Genomic DNA, 27,249 nt, shown 5'->3' with positions numbered 1-27,249 from the left:
ATCCTATATCCGTACATTCAGTGTGCCTACAGACATATAAATACGAGGTGCAATTTTGCACGGAAATAGACATTCAGAAAGTGTAGAGGAAAAGCTGCATGAATGTTGGTCGAGAGACCCAGATGTTCGTATCTGGACAGCGAAAATCTTTTTTACGGTTGCACAAAATTCATTGTATTTCTTCTTGGCGTAACGACCTTGTTGGTCATGCCTGCCCCATGATCGTCTGTTACAAGACTTTTTCATTGCACATGATTGTTTTTAGAGATTCGAGCGAATTTTGATACGTACATTTAAAATTATCATAACCATGATTATATTAAAAAGTTGGTGGTTCAGCTTGCTTACAGAGCCTTATGTATCTGTAATTTCTCGAAGTAATATAATCTGTAATTTCGACATAATCGATACTCACGAATGATGTACTGCTAGCGTGGGTGTACTGTGCCGGAGGCTTGGTGTTCGAATTCCAATTGTGAAATTTTTTTATTGTACGTAAAGATAAAATGTTGCTTCTAAATCGACGTTTACCGATCAAATAGCGATATTCTTTCGCAATTTTCAACTTCAACTTGCTATGGTTCCTCGGTAAGCGTTGTTTGCTCTTGGTAAACTTTGGTTAAAGTCCCGTTTGCATCTAGAGCCCATTTGAAAAAAAGCATGCCATAAGTGCACTTTAATTAAAATTGTACTTACTTTGATGCTGATAGTTAGAAAAGTAGAGAAAAATAAACCTTACCGTTAAAGCACAATAAAACAAACAATTTACCAGCACTACTAAGCTAACTCTTTAGTGCTCCAAATTTCGATAAAAAGCTAATTGTTCATAATATATTGAAACATATTGAAAAAAAAGCAAGTTTACATAGCAGATCAGGTTAATCAAGCCGCTTATTCTTGATGCGCTTCAAATCACAAAAAAACGGAATATAGTACATAATCTGTTTGAGGCGCAATGCAATACAAACCACTGTTAACCAAATTTAAGAAAGCGTGACATGCAAACAGAATTGGAAATTGGAAAAACTGAAACTGATTTAATAAAAATCTGTTGAATACCCAACATCCATATGTTAATAAATTTAACAATAAAGAATACGGCTGCTTTTCACGTGAAAAATGAGTAAAGGTGGATAGTGTTGGTATTTTTTGTATTACAGGATTACTCCTGTGGTTTCTCATTCAAAAGGGAAACAAAGACAGATGTACTACACTACCCTGTTGCACAGGGGTTTTCGTACCAACGATGCAGGAACAAATGAAAAATTGTATCAAACCGTGCAATGTAATCGTTCCTTGTGGCAAACAAATACTAATGAACAACAGTACCACACCTGGCACACGAGGAAAATTAATTTGTAGTATAAATTTGACCTCTAGTGCGCTACCTTCCGGTGGATATTTCTTGTCATATAACTTAGTCCAGCAGTACTAAGTTAGTTTATATCCCTGTTCTATTTTGAACAACGTGTAATTTTTAAGATCTAGATGTTATTAATTTATTATGAAATATAGAGGTTTACCAATTGAACAATAATTCAAAATCTTAGATATCTAAAATTAAGAGGATTAAAACTTCGTCTTTGCTGCCTGGTAGCAAGCAACTCGCAGCTGTCTTGCTGCTGATAGTTACCAACCATCAAACTAATCACTCGACGGAAACAGCGACTGTACAGGATTTGCTCCTGAAAAACTGCACGCACTAACAAAAAACTCCTTTGTCTATCTCTTCCAATTACGATGAAATGTTATTTTACAAAAAAAAAACCGCACCAAACATTCCACCGAATGCAGCACATGGTGTGCAATATGAAATTATATTTTAATTTCTGCCACTAGCATACGGTTAACCTTCTGCCATCGTAGTCGCATGGTGAGTCATAGAAGATAATAAAAAGGTCCTCGCCATCACAGACGACCAGGGTTTGTACATAGCCCTCCCACAATGGAAAACGTACATATACTTATAAAAAATCATTGCATGTAAAAGTCGCACACTTTTTGCGATGCTTATGGCTACTGTATTTGATCCTTTGGCTCTTTTCTGTCCTACACATTTTTGTAGCACGCTTCTCTAGTGGCAGAAAAGGGCGATACTTGAAACCATGTTGCGTTTCTTAAAAACAATGATTATGAGTGGAACGTGATTTTACTTTCATCTGCAGTACTCAAGAAGCCGTGCGTGCTGCTTGCTCTTCTGTTCTTTTCAGCATCTCATCTAGAACAACATTATGGGGTACGAAATAAAAAAGCCACTATAGTATAGAAGGAAACTCTTCTCATCAAATTCTTTTGGGGGATTTTGTCAGCTCTTGTTGTGGTGAAGTTGGTGCTAAAATTGAAGTACTTAGGAATATTGATTTTCATGCTCGCTTACTAAAAATACTACCAAACAACGACCGTGGAAAACCGAAAAGAAGAAATGTTACTTCTGTATCCAAATCACAAAGAAAAACCGCAGCTACAGCGAGAACAACAAGCATTTACCGGTAAATAATGTAAATAAGAATGTGTTTGTAAGAAGCAACAACTAACATTGTGCGTTTCGCTGGAAACTTATACGTCAACGATTGAACCGAGAAGATGACACTTTTGGGCCGAAAAGTGTCGGTACCGTTTCAGGCGTTCTTCCGAAAAAGGTCTAATATCCTATCTAAGCACAAGAGCTTGGCGAAAAGGAGGAAGAAAATTAATGTTGCCTTAGTTTTCCCGGGAGCGAGCTGCACTACCAACATCACCCTATTTGGGTAGGATTTTTCTTTCAATCATTTCATTCTGCCGATTTGTACAGTGCTGAAGAACCTAAGACGGATTTAAGGAGGGATTGGCACGTCAAAGAGAGGACTACTGAAAACAAAAATAGAAAATTTGTTATCCGCTTTGCATTAAAAATGAACCCAGTAGGTTAAACATTCACTGCATAATCAAACAAACTTTATTCGCTGTCTGCTGACGTTCACCGAACCACCAATAAAACCGGGAAGAATAAAAGAAAAAGTTATGCGTCAACGCGAATTTGGAAATGGAATACTCAACCCGAAATTTTCAATACTCAACCTGACGAGAAATGTGTCTAATCGAAATTTATGCTATACTCAAAAAAGCAAGGATTAAAAATATTCATAAACCACGCTCCATCTATTTTGAAAGATAATCAGTTTTAACTTGTGACTCACATTCCGGGAAACGAATGATAAAACCAGCAATAAATATGTACGTTTCACCTTGCAAAAAGTTCATTCAGATACGTACGGCAGACAATTGAAAGTCAATATTTAACCAACCTTGTTTGAAAGTGTTTGAAAGTACCACTTATAATTAACCAACAACACGTTTAATGAAACATTTATGAGAAAAGGCACATGTGGCTTTTACTACATACATATATTAATTTTGCATTCTACGATGTGTTCTTTTGGTAGATCCTGTATACAATAAAATAAGGAATAAAGAAATGTTGGGTTTGGCTAGGAAACGTTTTGAAAGAAAAGCGTTTGTGGTTGCGGTTAATTAGGAGGTTTTTCCTGTTGTAGCCATAACAAATCAAACAGGTCTTTTCGTACTCCGCAGTTTTTCTACAGAAATACAGAGCCATTCTTGACCGCAGGACGTGGATATGAGCAATGGTAAATAATAGAAGTGTCTGCGGCGATTAAATTATTCATCAAGCGTAAAATGGTGGTATCCCAAGTTCCGACACAATAATTACTTACATTAAACGTCAATCAAAAACGATTGTTGCTGCACAGTTTTGCCTGGCAGACTAAAAACGAATACGAACGGTAGCCAAACTATGTTTTGTATACAAGAGAAAAACCCCTTTAGTTCGTTTCTAATTACTTTTTCTGGAATTGAACATCAAAAAAGACCTAAGAAAAAAGACCTAATAGAAAAAAAGTCTCTACAAAAAGCAGTACTGAAGGAACTTCTATTCGATTTCCCACGGGAAGCCGACTTCAACGATCGATTAACCATAAAATACGCAGCATGTTTTATTTACCAGTTTTACCAGAGAAGTGCCTTCAATCTGGACGGCATTTGAACACTCACATCTCTACTTTCGAGGAATCCATTTATTTACTATGGTGCGGGAGATAGGAAATGAAATAGAGACATTTCGTCGATAGGCCCAGTCGGTAGCGCAAAGGCAGTCTAGAACAGGCTTTTTGTTATGATTTTTACGTTCACAAAGTAAAAGTCGTGGCGAACTAGAGCATAACGTCGCGACAAAACGATAAGAGATCAAGAAAAGAGAAGCGAATAAACACTTCTTAGCTATGGCTGCCATAAGTCATGATCTCTTGATTGGCGGAAAACGCGCTTTCGACACATAACGACGCCAAAATTTATCGTCCTTATGGCAGCGAGCTCCTCGTGCACAGTGGACATAATGGGTGGACAAGTAAGGAAAATCGATTGTTAACAAATTGTTAAGTGCAGATCAAATAATTTTATGATTTATTTACAATGTACAGATTTAAAAATTTCAATATGTTCTGTATTTAAAAAAAACTAATAGAACATTAAGTTAAAAGAAGTAAACATCTTAAAATTTAGTATCATTTTTAAACAAAATACTATTTCATTAATCGTTCAATAATTCTAACTGATATACCACAGTATGAATATTGACATGTAACAATGTAGAACTATCACGTATTTTGCAAAGTTTCCAACATTTCAACAACCTCTAACAAAACGATTCTGCACGTGTCTCCAGTTTGGCTTGTTTCTCTGCCCGGATGGTACCAACGCGTTTACCGGCGCTGTTGTCCATTTACTTTCCTCACCACTTTCTCAAGGGTACTTTGGCTTTAGAAATACAGCACAAGGAAGCACAGAACGAAATCGTTTCACAGCACGTACGATAAAAATATTATGGGGCACGAAAGGTCGCCATAAATGTGCGCACCTTTCCTCCGTCCTCGTGTATTTTCCACCAACTACGCAGCTTCTCAAGCATCCCTCCGAAGAGTGAAAGCAGGGTTAAATCACACGCACCAAAGGTAGGGAAAAATACAATAGATAGTAAAATGAGAAAAAAAAATCTGAAGAACAATTGACATGGATCGTAACATGGAGTAAGCAAACGCACCGGGGCGCAAAAATATATTAATAGTTAAAAGAAAAAGTCCTTTTTCTACCTGCAAGTCGTGATTTTTAGGAACAGAAAGAAACGCTGGCGATTGTTTCTTATCAGTGAAGGAGCCGGTAAATGGAGAAAGACGAAACTAAATTTCGCTGAATGTTTACTTTTTCGCGACCGAAAAAACGACTTTGTTTGGCGAAGGGGGCGAACAGGAAAAAGTAAACTCTAGCTGACATACGAAAACGTCAAAAAGCGTAACCCTGCGTTCAATCAACGAAACACTAGGGAAATAGAGGCGACCAGGAGTCAGGAGGATTCCGTAATTCACGGCACGTGCGTAAAATTCACACAGGAAGATCGTAAAGCTTATCTTACGTAAAGAATCTTAATCAACGCCATCGAACGATGAGTAGGGAGGGACGATCCGAATTAAGGTGGAATTGTAACATTGGAATTAAATTTTAATGAATGTTGCAGACCTTGAGTCAAAAAAACTTTTGCCATCAAATTTTATGATTGCCAACCGGAACTTATAATCTTCTCGAATTGCACCAAAAACTCGTCAGAAAATAGTAACGAGCAACGATATCAGCTCAGTTCGGCTTACGCTAAGGATGAGACATTCCACGAAAAAAAACCCACGCGATTTCCTTGTATCTCTGCTCAGTGAGCGTCTGCTAAGCCATGCTTGTGACTAACGACAGGTATATTGTATTGTATTGTATTTATTGGCTTACTGGTGTCTGCGTCAAGCTTCACACTCTATAAAGTCTTAAATCTAACAAATTCTTAGCGGGGGCATACAGTTTAACAGAACAGTGATGGAAATGGCGATGTTGCAAAAATGGAACGGGAATAGAACGGATACAGTTTATGAGGAAGGAGAATGGCGAAGGTTGGTACGGAAGGTGGAGAGGGAGGTGTTGAAGTCGAACAGATCAGCAGACTCATTAAATTCCCGCACTGCACGGAGAAACGGGTCATTGGCGCCGAACTGGGTTCGACGCCTAGCCAGGGAGAGGATAGGACGAGGTCTAAGTGGGCGTGATGGGGTGTAAAAATTTAGGGAGGATAAAAGGAAGGGAACGTCCAACGATTGGGATAGCAGGCCGGCTACAAAGAGAGCTTGAGAGGCCCGCCACCTCAGCTCCAATGGTTCAAGATTCAGAACCTGACAACGGACAGCATAGGGGGGCAACGGGGTGCTTGGACCAAACACTCTACGAACCGCAAAGCGCGTGAAAGCTCGCTGGACACTTTCAAACCTTGCAATGACAGAAGGAGAGGACGGGATCCAAATGACACTAGCGAACTCCAGATGGGACCTGACCAAGCTACAATAGAGGGTTCTGAGACACATGGGATCTGTGAAATCAGATGCCATGCGTCGGATGAGTCCAAGAGTTTGATAAGCCTTACTTATCACTTTGTCATGATGCAAAGTGAAAGAAAGCCGATCGTCAATCCAGACACCAAGATCTTTGATGACGGACACTCTGGATAATAGCTCATTACCAAGCTTGTACTCATACTGCAGCGGGCGGCCAGATCGGCAAAAGGAGATCGAAGCACACTTGGGGAGGGACAGGGATAATCCATTTGCGGAACACCAGATGGAAAACTGGTCAATAAGGAATTGAAAAGCAAGACAATCAGCTACAGAGGATATAGGACTGAACAGTTTTAGATCGTCAGCAAACATAAGGAATGAATCAGGAGGAAGTACGTGGCTAACATCATTTACAAACAAGAGGAATAGCAAAGGGCTAAGGACACTACCCTGAGGCACACCAGAGCTGCTAGAAAACTGATCGGATAAGGCAGATTCCAACTTGACGTGATATACCCTATCTGATACAAACGACTCGAACCAGGCCAACATCGGGTTGCCAAATCCCAGTCTCTCCAGCTTGACCAACAACAGATCGTGGGGGAGCCTGTCGAAGGCAGCTTTAAAATCCGTCTGGATGGCGTCGAATTGGAGACCAGCATCGATAGATACAGAGGCCCGAGTGACGAAACACATAAGGTTAGTCACGACAGAACGTTTAGGCAGAAAGCCATGTTGGTTGAACGAGATGACTCTGCTGGTATGGGAGAGGATATGGGAATGGATAGAAGTTTCAAGGATCTTGGCACAGGTGCAAATTTTGGATATACCGCGGTAATTAGAGACCGAATTACGCGCTCCTCTTTTTAGGATTGGTACCAGCCAGCAAGACTTCCACAAGGATGGGAAGCAGGAGGAGGAAAGGGAAAGGTTAAACAATTTACAGAGATGAGGGGCAAGGATATCGCTACAAGATTTGTATATGATGGCAGGAATACCATCAGGACCAAGGGAGCATCCTCCCTTAATTTTGCGAATAGCCCGGAGTATCGAGGCCTCGTCAAGCACCACACTATTAATGTCCAAGACACCCACAGGCGCGTTAGGCAAACCATCAGCTCGAGGAGTTGAGGTTGCAGTGGAATTCGCAAAGGTATCCGAAAAATGAATTTTGAAAAGGTCGCAGATTTCGGTGGGTGAAGAGGCGCTAACATTGCCCAAAGTCATTGTAGACGGGATGGACGAGGATTTCCGACGGGAATTTATAAATCGCCAAAAAGATGCGGGGTTATGGGATAGTTGGTGTTGGACACTGGCTATATAAGAACCATAGCGAGCATGGTTGTGTATGCGGAATGCAGTTGAGGCGTATTTGTACACCTGTTTCCTATGCGGCGTGTTGGAACTACTCCATGCGCGTTGCGCCCGCCGTCTGTCACGCTTCAACACATGCCACAGACGGTCCGACCACGGTGGCTTGGGAGGGGGTTTCAGGCGGGGACAGCACATTGGGAAAGCGGAGGTGATGATGTGGTTCAAGGACTGTAGAGCAACATCGACAGAGGTGGCCTCATGGAACAGGCTCCAATCAGCATTTGAGAGATAAGAACGAAGTCTTGGAACATTAATCTTACTAAAGTTAAAGTTAAACTACCTAACAGGACTATAACTAGGACGAGAATGGGAAGATCGACTTGCATTACTTGCTACATTAATCTTAAGAGTTAGGGTTAATTCGAGGGCTGGATGATAAGGGTCAATAGGGAGCAGTGGAACTACGCTTTTCTGGATTGCTGGGTATAGTTCGGCCAACCCTTCGTTGGCGATCACCAGATCGAGTTGACGGTCTAGGCTGTTGCGGACACAACTAAGCTGGAATAGACCGTTCGATGCCAGGCAGTCAATAAAACAGGATGACGATGCAGAGGTCGACGTGGCCGTATAATGCTTGAAGGGATGGTTATCCCCGATCGACCAGATAAGCCCCGGGAGATTAAAGTCGCCCATGATGAGAAGCATGTCCTTTGTGTTCATCTGGTCAGTTAGCAAATTTAGTACATTTGTTAGCTGGGTGAAGGCATCCGTTGACGAAGCATGTGTAGGTGGGATGTATAGAGCGCAAATGAAGAGCAAACGATCCAGTAGTTTCACAGCCACCACTGCAAGCTCCAGACTGGAATGAACCGGTACCTCGTGTGCCAAAAGTGTGGCTGTACACGCTATTAGTACACCTCCGCCTCGTGTACATGCGCTATTAACAGCATTCCGGTCAGTCCGAAACACGTTGTAGTGGTCATCGAATAGGAGCGGCGTCGGGATTTGCTCGTTTAACCATGTCTCCGTTAGGATGATTAAATCGAAGGTGGCAGCAGATGCGGCCAGCAAAAAATCGGTAGTTTTGGTGCGCAGTCCCCGAACGTTTTGGTAATAAACCGTTAGCGACGGCGAAAGCGGCGTGTCAGGAGAAGCGGTAAGTGGTGTTAGTGGTGCGTTGGATAATAACGGTATCGAAGGCGGTGCTGGGGAAGGATACGTTGTGGTGGTGGCACTAAACAGCTATTGCTGTGTTTGTGAGTTCGCGCTACATGTGGTCAATGTGTCGGTAATATTCTGGGATAGTACGGAATTTTCGGTTCTTGTACTAACTGGTGTTGTGATTGAAGATGGAGGGTGGCGATCGTCCGTGACCGCAAGCACCGCGTTCTTAGACAGCTTACGATTCACAAACTCCTTAAAAACCGTTCCTACAGGCCAAGTGGATCGCTGAAGTGCTTTCTCTCTATGTTCAGCTGGCATTCCGATCTTGAATGACGCGAAGGTCAGTGTATTAACATCCTTCGAGGGCGGTACAAGCTTGACTACGGTGGTATCGTCAACGCCAATTTGATGCTTAACAAACGCCTGAACTTCCACAGGCGTTGTCGTCGGTATAAAGTCAGTATCCACTTCCGGAAACACAGATTCCGAGCACCAAACCAAGCAAACGGATCAGAGGTCCCTGTTGGCCACAAATACATTAAAGCTGCGGATAAAAGTAATATTAAAACGGTTCCCCTTCTTTCCACCCAGCCGAGATCGAATCGAGGAATTTGCTCGTGTTCTTGACTTTGAACTTTACTTATCTTATCGTTACACTCTGCTATCGTAATCACTCATCTCTCATTCCAAAAAAGTTCAAACATCCCCGGACCAGAAAGAGCACAAATTCAACCTGCCGACCAAGTCATTCCATTATCCTGATTGAGGAAAATGAGTTTGCACGCGAATGTTGCAAACCCGTTCGTCAACTGCACTACAAAAAAAAAAGATGTGGTTCAGGTTGGAGGAATTGGTAAAACGATGAAAAATCCATTTTCATCAGACTGTTCTACGAAAAAAGATTAATTATCCTAGTTTTATTAAAAATTTTCCGGTGGATGAGTCGAAATTGTTTTTATATTCCAGCGAAATTATTTTACCTTCCCTAATTAATATTGACAGGTGAACTAACTTGAAACTTTCCCAGGCTTTCCGATTGATCCATGAAATGCCTTGAAAATTTCCTACGCTTTGGTAAGCTGAGCTTTAAGGATTTCCATACTCTCCGAATCAGAGCCATCCATCATAAACCAAAAATAACCGTCAAGCGTAAACCCCGAAAAAAGAAAAAGCCTACATCCGGTTGAGGGATCGTTTCGAAGAACCATTTTGGATGGAAAATTTGTGAAATTTTCCAAGCCAACAATAACGAACCGCGATGCAGGACGGAACAAAACCAATATCCATTTTTTAACGGGGCTTTTGAAGCATTGCACTGCTGCGCATTGTAAGTTTGCACATCGTTCGTTGCAGTTTCGTTCTTTATAGTGGTTTTGTAAAGAAGAAAAACAATATATTCACACAATGCCCACACATTGGATGAAGGTGCATCGGGCGGATATTTAGAGACGAAACGCATTGTACGAATAACTCTATAGAAGAAGTTTTGTATGAGTTCCGTAAGATCGATTCAAGAGGTCCGTTCATTGAATGGAAATTAGGAAATTTGAATGGGAGCCTCGCTGATGTTCCGAGGAAGTTCCAGAGTGTTACGTGTTACCTAAGCATTGACGAAGAATAATAGACGATAGGGAGGACACTTTATAGAGATTCGCAACATTGCAAAGCAGAAATAAAAAAACCCCAAACTTCTCTTCCTGAAGTAGTGACATTTATGATATAATTATATTATTCAGTGAAACTGCACAAATTTACTTAAAATTGCAGGCTCTTGTTCAATAAACGCAGAGGAATATCAATTGATCAAATCAAAATCGTTCTTTGGCTGATGGGTGATCGTATTTTCAAAATGTTGATGTACTGATTATGAATGGAAGATTGAAACTTCATGCTGGAACTGCATTAACCTAAAAACATTAACACTTATTTATCAACATTTACATTTCGATATATTCGATCCGAAAACCAAGCCTATTCATTCTATGATTTAAAAAATACAGAATACGCATTGCATTTGAGAATGCGAAAGCATTCAAATCGCAGAAAGCCCATCTACAAAATGTTTTCACGCTTTCTGTGCCCAATCATACCCGCTGCTCCTGTTCTCTGTCTGGTTCACCGACTGGTTGGAGTTTAATTTAATTAATCTGACCGTAACGAGGGTTCCCGGGCTGAGAAGCCATTGCAACGTACCATAACCCGAGAAGAGGTCTGCTTTCTATTTGTCTTTTTTCTTCAACGTCTACCGCTGTCGCGCTTTTCGAGCACGCGTCGACATGTGTGCACGTATCAAGACGATATCGATTGAACCCGGCCACGGCAGAAGAACCACATTGAATTCCTTCCTTTTTTCCGGGAGTCTAGTAGAAGATTCCCTTTGTCAGATCCAATGTACATTCTCTGCTAGAAATTATTTTCATCAAAGAACAAACAGATTCGTAAGATTTTCCTCGAATGTGGTAACGGGGAAGTCAACAGCTCAATGTTGAGAGATTTATTTTTTATGCTGAGTTTTCTTCTTAGCGTTGGGAAAATAAAAAAATATCAACAAAATCCTTCCACATGCCATTGGGAAGGCCCACTTCTTTTCGAGAAATTGTGCAGCCATAAAAATATCCAGCCTTTCACAAGCCCCTTCACCTCCTAAATGATAAAAATCCGATCCAAACACACGCATACGCACACACCTTCTCTTTCTGGTGGGTCCCTTTTATCACACAAACGCCAGTCGTTCCGGCGGGTTGAATTCCAACGTTCCGTAACGCAGTGCGCTAATGGAAGGAGGCTGGTGTCAATTATGCTTCCAGACTGAAGCATCAAGCAACAGAAAACCCGCACAAGTGTTGCTCGAACGGAATTCATGCGTTCGCTTGGGCCCGTTTTAACAGTTTATGTGTGTGAGGAGTTGTGCCTCTTCGCTGTGTAGTAATAAAATTATCCAAGAATCAACCTATTGGTTCTTTTGCAATGCTCAACGTCAACATCTACGTCTTACTGTAGAGGCGCGCTAATTGAGTTTGGCGCGCTTCAGAAGCAGAACAAATCACGAAAATGATTGGTTTTATGAATAAGGAGGAAATGATAAAAGTATTGTCTGCATACACAGGGCAAAGGAAGATAATAAAATCAATTTAATAATAAAATCGATTGGGCAGGGTTGAAGGTTTATTTGAATATGAAATTCAATAGCGACCTCGATACGAGCGTAACTCTGTTAGTTTCAAGTGTTGCGCTCAACATTCAATGCATGTAGTGCTCAACGTAATACCGTTTCATACTTTTTAATTATCGAAAAGAAAACAAAAAAGACCGGCCTTCCTGCAAAAACATCTCCTTATCACCAACAGTTAGCGTCTAATGCAAAAAAAAGTGATCGACAGAGTAATGTAAACAACAGTGTGGCGGTAAGAATTTTGGCTTCAGAGGCATCTGAAAATGTATTCATCTTTATTTGTACAGTCACCGATCTGTTTTCTTAACGGTTCGGTTCTTGCGTATCACTTTGTAAAGAAAATTGCAGCTTAAAAAAATGATCTTAGCGAATCGCTTTATGACGCAAACTGTAAGTAATAAGGAGATTTTTTTAGAGAATTGATAGAACTTCAAACCTGTACTAAGAACATTTACAGTTTTTGATAGCAGCTAAGGAGCATACCTAAAAAAGACACTATTGCTCAAAACGCAATCGCGGACGGAAATCAAATGCTTGTCGTGAATCATACCAACTTACCAGGTTTTCAAGTTAGAGTCTCAAACTCAAAATAAATTTAATCCTTTTTTTCAGAGAGAAACATACACTTTCCTCTTCTTTTGTGTATCTAGCATCTCTACTACATTACCATTTTCAACACATCACGAACAAATGAGCAAACGAGTCAATGGCACCGCTTGTAAATAAAATAAAAAAATCATTCGTTCCACCGGAGGATATTGTTTGCTGGATCTTTCTTTCCCTAAACTGGTTATATTTCGTTTCTTGGTTGTTTCCTTTTAATTATGATAATCACACCAAAATGCACAAAATAGGTATGCTTTTTTGGTTTGTCTTTCGGTAACATGTTGATTGGAGTGGAGGATGCGGGGATTCGAGATCATTTCAGAGCACCCGTTTTTAATTTGGCCTTCGATAACGCATTTTTACACTTGTGACAACAACTGAACGGTATGAGACAGACAAATATTCAAACATGAGGCAAAGCGAAAAACGAGTTGCATCGTAGTCTCCACGTTCTCTTGTGTTATGCGATGATGTAGATAAGGATTTCAAACTTTTTATTTGAACAAAAAACACCTACAAAGAGACCGTCGTACGTGTGGTTTAATTACCATGATACAGACAAAAACCCACAGCAAGACTTGACCCTTTCCACGAACTTGTAATGTTTGGCATGAAAATGGCTATACCAGCTTTAGTTTACGGTCATGTGTTGTGTTTAAAGTTGGTACCATGTAATATGTAAAAAATCTCGGAGCTCCATTTAATTACTGACAAAAAGAAGAGAAGACTTTGAATTTAACCCCGTAAAATTTATCTTCAATCACATTATACTTGTATCAGAATTAGCTATTTCGATAATGACATCGGTTTTTCTATCTTTAACCTTCTGCCACTTAGACTTGAGCACAAGTCACATCTTCACGAAGTCACATCTTCACGAGATGCAAAAAGAGCATTAGAAAATCGTAATCATGGCAAGCTCAGTTCTAGTGTCTTAGTTTCCCCCAGAGGATGGCTTGGGCTTTGTCTCAAACGCTGCTCCAATCGCATCGAGACCTTTCGAGAAATCGACAAAATTTGCCGCAGCATGATGGCGCACCACTGATACCTTGCACTGCTCGTTTCAGTCTCGCTCCCAGCAAGCGACAGAACACTTAGTTTTCTCAGCCAAATCGATCCAGAAAAGCCTTGTCTGGAACTTAGGTCGTTGTGCAGAGGATAACCCTTTCGAATGCTTTAAAAGTCAGTGAACAAAGTGGGACAGGCAAAGTTGGCTCCTTAAGTGACTCTTAATCTCTGGCCATTTGGTCAAAAACTGTACGTTGCTTTGAGTTGTTGGTGCTTCGATTCACAAACCTCATGGGAGGCTCTATTGCAAGCCAGGAATACAATTAAAAAAGTTTCGTTGCACACGTATTGCTCTTAAATCCTCCAAATTCATCAACTAAATGAGCTTCAGAAAGGAAAGACTGTAAACACATTCTATAGGCTTAAATTTACGTAAACACTTTACAAGAGAGGAATGTTTTGTGTATCATATTCAAACAAAAACTTACAATAAACACAACTGTCATAAAAATATAAAATAAATCTTGGTATTTTGGGACCACCAGTCACTTGTGGGATAAAGTTTGTACCAAGCAACATTTGATTACTTCTCGTCAAACGAGACATATATGCTGGCTTTGCGTGGTTTAAATCTTTACCACTTATTTCAACATGATGTTTAATTAATGCAATATTCTAACAGACTTATAAAAAAGACCAAATAAGAAAAGGAAATAGTCCCAAATCAGGCCAGAATCTACACAGAGCGCGAAGTAAACCAAGGAAAATAAGAAAATTATCATGTGTTGTCGAGTGGAACTGCTCTCGCAGCTCGTTTGGATCGGTCCAGGTGAAAAACCGTTTTTATTCAACGCGAATCAAAGTAGGCTACCATCAACGAAGTACGCGGTACACGTTCGCGATGATGGCTCCGTTATGTTGTTTTGATTTTATTCGTTGTTTTGCTCGCGTCTTTCTCCCCAGCCGGATAACAGAAAAAAGAAATCAGTGCTAAGTGAGCAAAGGAGTCCATCAAGGGGGTGGTATGCGCAGAGGAAAGGCAACTCCGACGCCGGCAGCAGCCAGAGAAGAGCGACCATCGCGCTTTTCATTTCAATGCCATTATTCTGGCCAAGAAATGGTGAAGGTAAGGAAGGAAAGAAGACCGACAAAATGCACGTACAGACACGACGCTGGATTCGACTACGTTTTTGCTTCCATCGATACGTTTCCCATGGCAACCATCGACTGTGCGGTGCTAGGACGCTTCGGTTTTTGGTTGTTTTGTGCACTCCTCGAAATGGCGTCCCGGATTCGCCATGTTTTCAACTCTTTTGTTCCATGTGAGTTCAGGACATTATAGTGTATAATAATTTTTATTCACGTTTGATCAAATGTTAGAAACCTTATGTATGCATATTTGGAAAGTTCAGTCTGGGTAATAAATATGCTTCACATCGAGGTAGAAGAAGGCTGTAGCCAGAGAGGAACGAAAAAAAAAACACATTTCACACGACTCACCTTTTTCAGAGCAGTTTTATGCTTTGCCTTTTAATCCTTTGGTAGCACTTTACTCCTGTGAACACAATACTGCTCAAACGATGCACACTATCACGATTTGATGTTTCAAGAACCTAAATAACAGGGAAAAATAATCATTACGATGGCTGTATAACCTTTATCTGCTTGTATTTCACGGATTTTCGTAATCACAAGCATTCTTTACATTCTCACGTATCCTAGTTAGGGAATTTGTTACACAAATCCAATGGAATTTCTACACTTTAACTATTCAACGTTCCGTTTGTAAACTTTTGCTTATTTCCACTGTACAACGGAGGATTAGAAACACACAATACTATTCTCACAACCACAACAAATCACTTCAAAACACTTGAACGTTTTTGCAACGGTCGCTATGGGAACAGCTTGGTAACGATGAATGGTGAAATGGTTGAAATCCAGAAATCACAAAGGAAGAAGGGCCGAATTATGTACGCGGCAAACGAAATTTCCAAATAACCTACACTTTGTTGCGCTCAATTTTCCACGATCCGTACGCCACGGGATGTATCGCTGGACTGATTGGCATCGTGCTTGTTTCGTTCAGACCGAAGCTGGTTTTGCTTCGTCTATCAACGAAAGAATGCGCTCCGTTTATACCGCTCCGCTCACTACTCGACTTGAATTCCGAATTTCCAACTCAAACCAGTTTTTCTCGCAATCAATTTAGGAGTTTTTTCATAAAGGTAAAAAGAATTCTCATTCCCCGTGTTTTTGTGGTTTCTGATGACAATCACAAATGATATAACCTAAAGAAAAGAATATAAACAAATAAAATGCTCGCCGCGGAAAGTTTTTGTTGGCAACACTGATGGCCTGGTTGACAGAAATTTAAATGTTTGCTGCTAGCATGTAGTTCCAGCAAGAGTCCCAGCAATCTGCGATGGAAAAACTTTCCGATAGGAAAGAAGGATAGGTAGGAAGGAAACGTCCTACTTTTTTGTATGGGGGTGAAACAACCCAGCGAACGGCGGTACACTGAATATCGAGCAGTTTTTTGCCTTTTTCTTTCGGACCCCCCGATATCCGCTTAACGGGGGGTCGGATTACACGCACACAACGTTGAGTCAGAGGTGACACGCACACCAAGCGCGCCAGGCAAAAAAAGGGCAAAAACATAGTTGCTCTCTTATTCCGCTCGCTACTATGCTCAGCCCCCAAGCTTTCTCCCAGCTCGTCTTCAATTCTCACCAATGCGTCTTTTTCTACTATTTAGTCGTCATGTTGTCTCGATAGGATAAGTCAGTGCAATAATCACTCTGGGCTATTTGTCAGTTGGCGATGCCCGAGGTTTAACATCCAATATTAACCTAGGAGGAATCGACATCGTTTTCCATGACGTTCCATTCTCTCTCCCATCATGGCGCACTACTTTGCTCCGCTCAGGTGTAAGCACGGATGGTTTCGGAAACAGCTGTTCGTAGTCAATGATATGAATGGTGTATGTGTTCGATGCATGCATGGGGATTGTTTTGATTGCGGAATGAAATTGCGTCAAGCTAATGTAATGAAATTGCATGCATGAAACTAAGTAATTTCTTTATTTGTCGTTTTGCTTCTTCATTTTCTTTGTTCTTCGTACGTTTTACTATAGAATTGAATGAATGAAAGAACTACATTAAAATAACGATTAAAAATTTATGAATTGCAATGGGTTGAAATATGGTAGTACTGCGTTATCACATTAGCACAACAACCGCAATAATGCCGTTAATCGCTGTATGCATGTTGTACGGGTTGATTAAGGTAAATTCAATTTACGTGTGCTCGTGTCAGCTTGAGTAAAGGTTCATCGGATTTCGGTTCAAAGAAGTGAGCCAAAGCCTTTGGTTAATAATGGCCATTCACATTATTGAAACAAACTGAACCGTGCAGCGATTGCTACCAATTTCGAACGCTTGTAAATCTGGAGACCGCTACATTGCTCAGCAATCAGCTGTGCCAATAACATAGAATAAAAATCATAACACATACAAACAAACACAGGTCCAATACGAGTGAAAGAGATAGCACATTTGAGGCATGCTCTTTTTGCACACAGCAGAAAGCATTGAAAGAGAATCCTCAACACGCATACAATGCATATGCCTTCCGCTTCACGCACACCATCAACCGGTTTTTATTCCGCATTAACAGCAAATGCATGACCCAATGAGGAAGAAAGAGTCAGGGCATAGCATCAATAGCAGCTATCTCGATCTTGTCCACAGTAGAGGGTCGTGGAGATGGGATTCTCCCTACCCCTCGCCTGTAAAATGAACTGATTCGAGCAAAACCGTTCGCTGGGAAATGCAGACGTTTTCGAGCGGTCGTTCTACTTCGTCTTACTTCCCATACAAAACTGCTCGATGTTTGTTTCATTTTAGGACGTTTTTAGCTGGATTGCTCGAAATCGACTAGCGAGTTCCCGCCCCAATCACTTGAACACGCGGGTTTTGGATACTAAATTGGATATTACACATAGAAAAATTGGATATCCAATTGAGCCCCTAAACAATCGCCAAATTCAAAATTTTTGGGTGTTGCGGTCGAAGCGCGACGCGTTATACACACACATGAGTACTTGCCATCACCCGATTTTTGCGGTGTTGCGGTGTGTTTAGGGTGATGCCGGATTGATGACGTCACAAACGCGTTGCATAAAAAAAAATCTATGTCGTATTTGTTTTGCCCGTGTTCTCTCTCTCTTCGATTATTTCTCCTGCTTTGTACTTTAGGCTCCGTGATCCGGAGTCTAGACAGCTGTCTGCTTCTCGTTTGCTCTTACACGCGCGGGTATATCGTGCCTGTGAAGCGTCATATCATATTATTCTAATTGAAGAGCTAACTTTCTACGGTGCAATTGTTCCTGAAAGAAGGCAAGTAAGAATTGATTATCGTTATTTGATGGTTTATATTTACCCATGGAACGAAGTGTTTTCCAGTTGTGCTATCGGCTGCTCTTCTGCATGACCAGTTGGTGATTCAATATAAATAACGAAATGTTTGAATGTAAGCATAATTCAGTTTACACCTTAAAGTGCTACGCAATCTACTATCTAATAATTTTACGAATTTAGTGCCATTACATCGATTCGTGTTTTCTTTTCCGCTTTGTGTAAAAAGTTCTCAGCATTTAAATTGACAATAATTTTACTAGAGCCAAAGTTTAAAAATTTTCGCTATGCAGAACGAAAGAACGGTCGTTCTAAAATCCACCAACCAATTCGGATTTGTCACAGGTCATTGACTTGTATCAGCTGATACCAGTGCATCCTGATGCATCCTCAATAACTTGTCTAGATACCAGATAGTAGAGTGAGAACGACTGCTCCTTACTCTCTTATCCTTATCAGGAGTTTCCCTCTAGCGGCAATTTGTTCGACTGGTCAACTGTCATCGAACCATTCGTGATCGATCAAGCAGTTTCCAAGATCGATTAAGTTACATTATTAGGTTTTCATTATTATTTAATCATTCAAACCTTGCTCTTCATTTCCATCATCATCACCATCAAACTATCCTGAAGCAATGGATCCAAAAGCAATGGCGTTATTTATGTTTCTTTTTAACATTTGTTTGTTTTACAACCGTGTAAATGAAAGAGCAGAATGTTATTGTTCAGCAGAATTACAATTCTTTTGCTTTAGCTACCTACACCTTGTGCTCTACACAAAATCCAATTAGAATGGACAACAATACAACAATGCAAACTCTAATAAATCTTGTCTATGTCTGAAAAATTTGAAAGGAAGTTCACTAAACTAGAAAATCAGAATAGAGAACTTCGACTTCAAAATCAGAGGCTCGAAGCCAAACTGGATTTAGTTCTGCGCAACACTGCGACTACGAATGTCACTTTGGACACGATGGTGGCAGTAAGTCAGCCTAGAGAAGGCCTCATCCGTACGGAGACGGATTTTGAATTTTCTCCTGTATCTAGCACAGAAGAACTTTTGAAGCTTGAAGATGACCTAAAAAACGTTCAATACAAAAGAAAACTGTTGGCTTAACAGCGGGCAGAACCTTCCAATTGTATGCACGATTCTATTGATATTATTTTTGCTAAGCCATTTTTTGCCAGTTTTAATTGGTCGGGTATCAGTAGGACACCTGGGCAAGCAACGACAGGTTTGATAAATTTTAAAGAGGTGGTGAGTATTTTTAAGGAAATATGCAGTAACGAGCATTAAAATAGTAGCTGACAAACATGTTGGTAACTTTTTGATGAAGAAACTGCAACATGCTGCAGCCAGAGTGCATATAAAAGATAACAAGAGGACATCATGTCATACTAATCGAATTAGATTCTAAATAATCCGTTAATTTCGGATCTACGGAATGAATGGATCTCTCTGCTTGATGCTCTTGTGGTTCAGATGGCATATCGGTGCTATCCGAAGGATTAACGGCATGTAATTGTTGTGACACTGGAAAATAAAGCTTTAATACTAATTCAATATAACTAAATCATTATTTTCACTCATTCAATCCACTTGATCCTGCTTCTTCATCGACTGGTAAATCCATCTTCAGGTATTTTGCGACCCTACGACTGAAATTGCCAGTTTTTTTCATTCTATCAAGATTAGACATTTTGACACAATTCAAGGTATAATTTTTCACTTTATAAACACTGGAAAACTTTGTTCACTTGTAATCAACGCAACTATGATTTAATTCTACCGCAAGTGATAACTAAAATCGTATTAACAAGTGCAATGTGACGTCACTTCATAGTTTTGGCGCGAAGCCAAATGATGAGCAAAAGAGAAAATAAGCGAGAAAGAGACAGAAAGCGATTTAAAACGACAGACGCATGGCAACGACCGCGGGGCATGAAGAATGGAGGAAACGAACCATGCAAGTTCGTGGGACCCAAAGGGGGGATGCGTGATGCGGGGAGTAAATTCATGCATGGCTCACGCATACACTCGCAGCTCGGTGCCGCGGCAGAAAGTGCTTGCATACCCTTGTGCGAGTGGAAGCAAGAGAGAAAGTGCAGATTTAGAGTGAGAGGTCCGAACAGTATCCGATTTTTGCGATTGGGCGCTAGGCAGCTCGAAATATCGTCCTAAAAACGTCCTACCTGCGAACAAACATGCTACTTTTTTGTATGGGGATGAAACAAATGTCCCGGCTTGCAAAAAAACGAGAGAGAAAGTTCCAACTTACGAAAGTACTACTTTTTCGGGCTAGAGTGAGCTTTTACAGCGTGCTCTCTGGAAATACTCTCTCGCTTGCTTACGCTCTTTCTACCGGTTCGCGCTTTACGCGCGGGTTTCTTTCGTTGTTTTGGGTACACCAGTAGACGAAAAAAACAAAAGGATACGTTTTGCTTTGAATTCTTATCCGTTTATTACATCGGATAGGAAAAACATATTGAGAAAGACAAATTTAACCGTGTTGTTGCTAGCACTCTGGGGTAAGACACCAACACTTCTATTTTTTCTTCTACCACTTTCGAGAGGATTTACTACCGGACGGTTCTTGAATCCAACGTCCTGGGCCTTCGTAAGCCAACCTGGAGATGGCCATATGTCCGTTTTTCTGAAAGCACTACACAAAATCACAATTTTTACTGTTCAAAACGCGCGACCGAACTGTAAGTTCACAGACTGCACCAGTTAGAAAATTAGACTGCGCGGCAAAGCCTGCTTTGGCAGTTTTTTACTCGCGCCGATCGGCCAAAAGTACGCTGTTCATCTGTATTTCTCCTGCACAATTCAACTCATCTTTCGATTCTCTCTCGTGCAGGCAAACTTTTGCTCACCTCACCGCGCTTCCCCACGTTTCAGCCTACCGCAACGTACCCTTCGCCTACGAAAGTACACTCTCTTTGAACAGCGTACTTTTGGCCGAGCGGCGCGAGTAAAAAACTGCCAAAGCAGGCTTTGCCGCGCAGTCTAATTGTCTAACTTGTGCAGTCGGTGAACTTACAGTTCGTCCGCTCGTTTTCAACAGTAAAAACTTGTGATTTTGTGTTGGTGTTTTCAGAAAGAAGGACAAATGGTCATCTCCAGGTTGGCTTACGAAGGCCCAGGACGTTGGATTGAAGATCAGTACTGAAATTTACTCCAGCGGAAGTGGTAGAAGAAAAAACAGAAGTGTTGGTGTTTTAAGCCCGAAAGCTGGTAACAACGCGGTTAAATGTGCATTTCCAAATAAGTTTTGGCTATCCGATTGAATAAACGGATAAGAATTCAAAACAAAATGCATCCTTTTGTTTTTTTTTGTCTACTGGCTACCCAAAATAACGAAAGAAACGACCGCGCAAAGCGCGAACCGGTAGAAAGAGCGTAAGCAAGCGAGAGAGTATTTCCTGAGAGCACGCTGTAAAAGCTCACTCTAGCCCGAAAAAGTAGTACTTTCGTAAGTTGGCACAGAAAGAGCACTTTCTCTCTCGATTTTTTGCAAGCCGGGGTAGGACGTTTTTCGAGCAATCGTCCTACTTCGTTCTACTCACCATACAAAACTGCTCTATGTTTGTGTCACGTAGAACGTTTTTAGGGCGATTTGCTCAAAATCGCTTTGCGGGTTGCTGTAAAAATCGCTTAGCGGGTTGCTGTGACAGCTGCAAAAAATTTGAAATTTTGTCAACCGGGAGCAATATTACTGTCAAACGCGATTTGACACTGCACTATGGGGAAAAGGCGGACATTAGGCGATGAAAGTATGATAATTTAAGTTGCATTTCCTTTGAGTAGACAAGTTAACTAAGACCGATCCAACCTTTTTTAGCCTTTTAGGACGAGTTGATTTTGAGTAATTATCTATCAAAGTCAATTCTTAAGCAAAAAAGTCAAGCTGCAGCATCAAAGTCAAGCAATCTAACTTTTATTAATTGCTTGATGGCAATCGGTTTAGCAGTATTTAAACTATGATCTAAATGTATTATACATCGTTGGAAAAGTAATCTATTCAGCTTTCATAAAAAAATATTCAATATGCACATTTACCATGTTTTACTCACTTTTGCCAAGGAAAACTGTGTGGCATTATGGAAAACATACGCTTTTTCAACTTTTGTAATGCAGCAAAACAATGTTTCGATGTGTTCTGGTCTAATTAGTGTTGAGAAACAAAACTTAACTAATTTTGAGTATTTAACAAAGTTTCACTGCCGGCATGTACCCAGATCAACCCCAACCGTAATTTAAAAAAAAAACTATAAAAACGTTCCTGGTCTCTATGGAAAAACAATGAAAACGATTTGAAAACAATCATGATCTAAACAGATAAGTTCTTCATCTTACTATGAAAAACACGCATATTAGTCGTTTATCACATCTGTCAACAGAGTGATATCTTTTGTTCTTCTCAGTGTGTTTGTAATTCTTTTGGCGGACAGTAACTTTGGTATTCGAGTCGACAGTAACTATGGAACTATCAAGATATTGTTGATCTCATCGTGTTTGACGAATCAGTTAACGACAATGTCAAGGTGCAATGAATTTTGTTCTGCAAAAATTTGAAGCAGCGTCGGATGCAATCTACAGACTTTATCAGCAAGCACTAACTAATTCCATCCGATCGATACTCGTTAAAACGAAAACAGCTTTTAGTGTAAGTTTACCAAGTTACCACTAAATTTGATCGAACTACTGTAGCATGGATGCACTCTAAGTTAAACAAAACGGATGTTTTAAAAGATAACAGCAACAGCTCTGATGATGATATTATTGAAAATGTTGAGTCAATGCCAAGAATAACACAGAAGTCCTTGAAGGATGATTGCAAACTTCAGAAGAGCCCCATAATTCAACGGAATTGAACAATCACAGTTCAGAAGAAGTGTGCTAAATAGTTTAGAAAAAGACCAATAACAGGTTGCGAGAAGTGATTGAATTGAAAAGGAAAATGGCGCAAAAAGAAAGCACGACAGTGTAGTTTTCAGACCAGCACTTTCTTCGCTTTTTCTTATATTGTTGAACGTAATAGTGAATAGAATATGTTTTGGTTTAACACTAGATCTACCGGACCAGTCATTTTGACATTTATTTCTTAAGGCTGAACAATTCTACCCAATGTTAATGCATAACTTTCACACATCCAATGGAATGTTAATTTTTATGTATTCGTATTCAAAAATAAAATTTTCGGTAAAGGAGTAAATGAGGCCCCGGGCTAGATTCTCCTCTTCCTACTGGTTCACATTTAGCGCCTGAAGCTATGCAAAGCGCGACACATGCATTCGTTTCGAATTTTTGAACGCCAACGGTTCGCTTTAAAGACCATAACGGTTTAAACTAATCACGCAGTGGAGGTTGAATGCGGGTTAATATACTTTTAGGTAAAAGAGTAAATGAGGCCCCGGGCTAGATTCTCCTCTTCCTACTGGTTCACATTTAGCGCCAGAAGCTATGCAAAGCGCGACACATGCATTCGTTTCGAATTTTTGAACGCTAACGATTCGCTTAAAAGACCATAACGGTTTAAACTAATAACGCAGTGGAGGTTGAATGCGGGTTAATATACTTTTACATGTTAAGTTACTAATAAGTAAACTATACCACTTGCTGGACAGCATGAAACAATGAGTTTAGCCGAAGAAATGATTTGGAAACGGCGGCGCGCCCGCAGCGAGCGAAGCGAGCGGACTGCGCTAGGTCTACCGAAAAAGAGAGTTTGTTATAGTTTTGAGAAATAAGGCCCCCCTCATACCGCACCCCTAGGTTGATTGCGTAGCCGAAATTAACGGTACACACTACGGTTCAAATACTCGTAGGTTGAATTTAACGCATTAATGTATCACCAATTGCATACATTCAGTTTAAACGTCCACAAGAGGTGTAGCCACGATCGAAAACATGGCGGCCGGGGCCTCATTTACTCTTTTACCCACATGAGTAATCTGATTTCATAAAATTTTTAGCAAGTAACAGGTGATTATACAAATGCAAATCACAGATATGTTTGTTACAAAACCGTGTGTGCTGTACATTGCATACCTTCAGGCGCTAAAATATGATAAAAAATTAAATAATTCACTATTTATAGAAGTTAAAAGCTCGTAGAATAGCTACAATGTTGGTTTTGAGTAAGAGACGTGCAAATAACAACAAAACATCCAAAAATTTCCACCGATTCTCCTTGAAACAAGTAATGTCCGCTTGTTCCATACAAGTTCCCCATTGTGCTAACGGAAATTCAACGGTTCAAATATTCAAACTGAATTAATGTGTCACCTATTGCATAACTTTCAGACGCAAACGTGGGGCCTTATTTGGGATTTTACCAAACATCAAATAAACTTTTGTGGGGACCCTACGCTAAGTTGGCCAAAACTGGCACTTTACCCCTATATCAATGGAACTTTATTTATTTACTGAAATCAGTGAGCTTGAAATTCAACTGCATACTTAAAATACTCACTCTGTGCGATTACAAACAATTGTGATCTATCATTTTCTTCACATGCTGCTACGCCACAAATTCGGGAAGGTCGACAAAAAATTTATAAAATTTGAAAAAAAAATTCTTTCCAGTTGTACTACTGCTTTCAGAATCTGTGCCAAACAACAGATCTTTAATGTAACGTCGCCAAAACAATCAAACAAGACACGTTTTCTACATTTCATTTGAATGTTTATTTGTAATGAACACATTATATCACAAACATACTGCTATCTGGGAAATAGGGGACATTTAAAAAAGGGCAGAAAGAAGCTAAAAAATGGAACAACATATATTTGATCCGAGTTAGTAACCCTACGTTTTGCAAATGGTTGCAAAATTAAGCTTATTCTTTGCTTTCCCTTTCCCGCCCCGGGAGCTCGATAACTCCGAGGATCCTGCTGTCTTCTGAACCAACTCTCCTCTACCACCATTCAGCTCGTGCTTCACACGCTGCTCGAGGTCTTTTCGCCTGCGGTCCATGCTTTGAGCCACAGTCAGCATGACGGGGTGGACCATCTTGCGTTTGTGGTACAGGAACGAGCGGCATACGAGTGGGCCTTCGAGTATGATCTCTTCTACCGTGCGGCGGAAACACATCTCCGTCAACTCCGCTTCGGAGCCGAGCGTGCCGTCCAAAACGCGAACATGTGGTCGAGGTTGGTGTTGACGAAATGATAATTCGAGGCATATTATATATACACCCGAATCATTGTTTCATCTGTCGCGAATGCTATCGTTGACTGAATGAATATTGGTCAGAGCCAACTCCATTCGCAATTCTGTAGATACCTTGGCATCCATTTAGACCGTTTCGTATTGGCGCCGGAAGGAACTGTACAGGCAGCAAGCTAGCAGGACTGCAATCAACTGTAAGAAATAGAGAAGAAAAGGTGTTGGAAAAGGCGTGTGAAACAGCTTCTAATTCAACTGAAATGCAATATGAGGCTATTCAGCAGTGAGCTTGTGTATGCCGGAACATTTCATCCTGTTTGAAAAGCACGGGTGTATAGCGAATGTAGCATACCAATGGACGGATGACTAAAATCCTTCTTATTAGCATATTCATACATTCGACATCACTGTAAAATACGCAACGGTCTAGAATATGCGACCGAAAAGTTGAACGTCGGCCTGAACAACTTTATCCTTTCTGCCGATGAAAATTTGCATTAGCCTCACGAAGTTTTTTTCTGGGTTTTTATGTTGTTTTTGGGCGGAGGGAATCTTTTTCATTCAATTTTGCTCTGTTTTGTCGATTGATTTAATCCGACCCAAAACCATCGTTGAGTGTAACAAGATTTCGGCTTTCATTTAGTTGCTATTACCTGTACGATAGCCAATCCGATGCCGATGCCGGCCAGGATGAGCGACTTTGCGCCGAGGTAGCTGGACAGCTTTGAGAAGCAGCCCTCGGTCGACGCGTACTCGCGGGTGCACTTGTTCACACCGACCGGCATCCGATGGCAGCAGGCGCGCGGCACGGTGTCGTTCTTATAGATTGGCTCCCAGTCCTCTGGGCCCATGATACCGCAGCACATCATCTCCGACTGCACCAGATTCCACGCCTCTTGGGCGCCCTTGTCCGTGGCGTAGCTGTCCAGCGTCTTGTTGAAGCCCTTCTCCAAAATTCCTCCCAGCTCCTCGTGCTTGTAGTATCCGGCAATACCGATGCCGATCTCAGCCAGAAACACCAGACCCAGGAGGATGGAGAACTGCAAATGCACCAATCAATGTTAGATAGCTGCAAAGAATCGAGTACACCGAATGCATATACCGTGATGATCATGCATGGGCTTTCCTTTGCCGCACCGCAACATCCGAAACATGCCACCACGAAGATGATGGAACCGATCACGATCAGCACTATCGGGGCAGTCCAGAAGTTATCACCTGAAAATAGAGTCAAAAATGCATTAATGAAGAAAATGTTCGAAAAATATAAAAAACGCCGTCTTGTTGGTTCAATATTTACCGACAAAGTTCGAGTAATGATAGTAGTTTGATTGAATGATGGCTCCCGTAACAATCACGACTAGGCCGGAGATCTGGAAAAGCGAAACAAAAGGAAACGATTTACGAGGAGTGGATTAGATACTTAGGACGAAAGACAAAAAGAAAAATCAATCATCGTGATGGACCACCACAAACGATCGGGGACGGTCAATGCAAACATGGCGAACGGGCGTCCCAAGTGAAATTAATTGCAAATCGATGCAGAAATTGATGGACTCGCTCAGCGCAAATGAATTTGTACTAGTTTCCTTTTTACAAGGGAGAAGAATGGAACAGAGAGTAGAGTAAACAATTTACCTTTAACGAGAAGCGCATTGCATGATTGACCGTGAGTGGAATAACCCGAATTAGGAAGATAATTCATTTAAAAGTTTAATATTTAGATTGAAAAATTTAAACGGTACAGTCATCCAGAACATCTACATCATAAAGTTTTGAATACTGTACAACGCGTTTCAATTAAAAAGCCAATGCCGTTTTTTACAATCATTTTGGGAGACATTCGCCTCAAGTATAAGCACAACGAGTGGCTTGCACTTAATCATAATTACCAACTTTTGCCATTGGCAAAACATATCTGGAAAATTGAAATTCCACAGGCCTCCCACATAGCCTTGGGAAGTACACAACTTA

The 27,249-nt window shown here is 40.8% G+C and overlaps 2 protein-coding genes across 2 annotated transcripts in view; both read right to left on the bottom strand.

Moving 5' to 3' along the window:
• The window catches only part of LOC131263042 (CD63 antigen-like), a 49,295-nt gene extending 33,558 nt beyond the window's left edge, over positions 1 to 15,737 (bottom strand). Inside the window, exons 1-2 of the mRNA XM_058265173.1 lie at positions 15,690 to 15,737; positions 15,184 to 15,296 (exon numbers count right to left, since the gene is read on the bottom strand). The gene's annotated coding sequence lies outside the window, so the exon portion shown is untranslated. The remainder of the gene's footprint in view (positions 1 to 15,183; positions 15,297 to 15,689) is intronic.
• A 9,082-nt stretch (positions 15,738 to 24,819) lies between these two features.
• The window catches only part of LOC131263543 (CD63 antigen-like), a 41,444-nt gene continuing 39,014 nt past the window's right edge, over positions 24,820 to 27,249 (bottom strand). Inside the window, exons 3-6 of the mRNA XM_058265755.1 lie at positions 26,576 to 26,648; positions 26,378 to 26,493; positions 25,929 to 26,315; positions 24,820 to 25,470 (exon numbers count right to left, since the gene is read on the bottom strand). Coding sequence (XP_058121738.1) covers positions 25,405 to 25,470; positions 25,929 to 26,315; positions 26,378 to 26,493; positions 26,576 to 26,648 — 642 coding nt within the window. The 3' untranslated portion in view covers positions 24,820 to 25,404. The remainder of the gene's footprint in view (positions 25,471 to 25,928; positions 26,316 to 26,377; positions 26,494 to 26,575; positions 26,649 to 27,249) is intronic.

Source organism: Anopheles coustani, chromosome 2, assembly GCF_943734705.1.
Source record: "Anopheles coustani chromosome 2, idAnoCousDA_361_x.2, whole genome shotgun sequence".
NCBI classification, from domain to species: Eukaryota; Metazoa; Arthropoda; class Insecta; order Diptera; family Culicidae; genus Anopheles; species Anopheles coustani.
The sequence above is the reverse complement of the archived record's forward strand: the minus strand, read 5'-3'. Positions and strand labels throughout refer to the sequence as shown.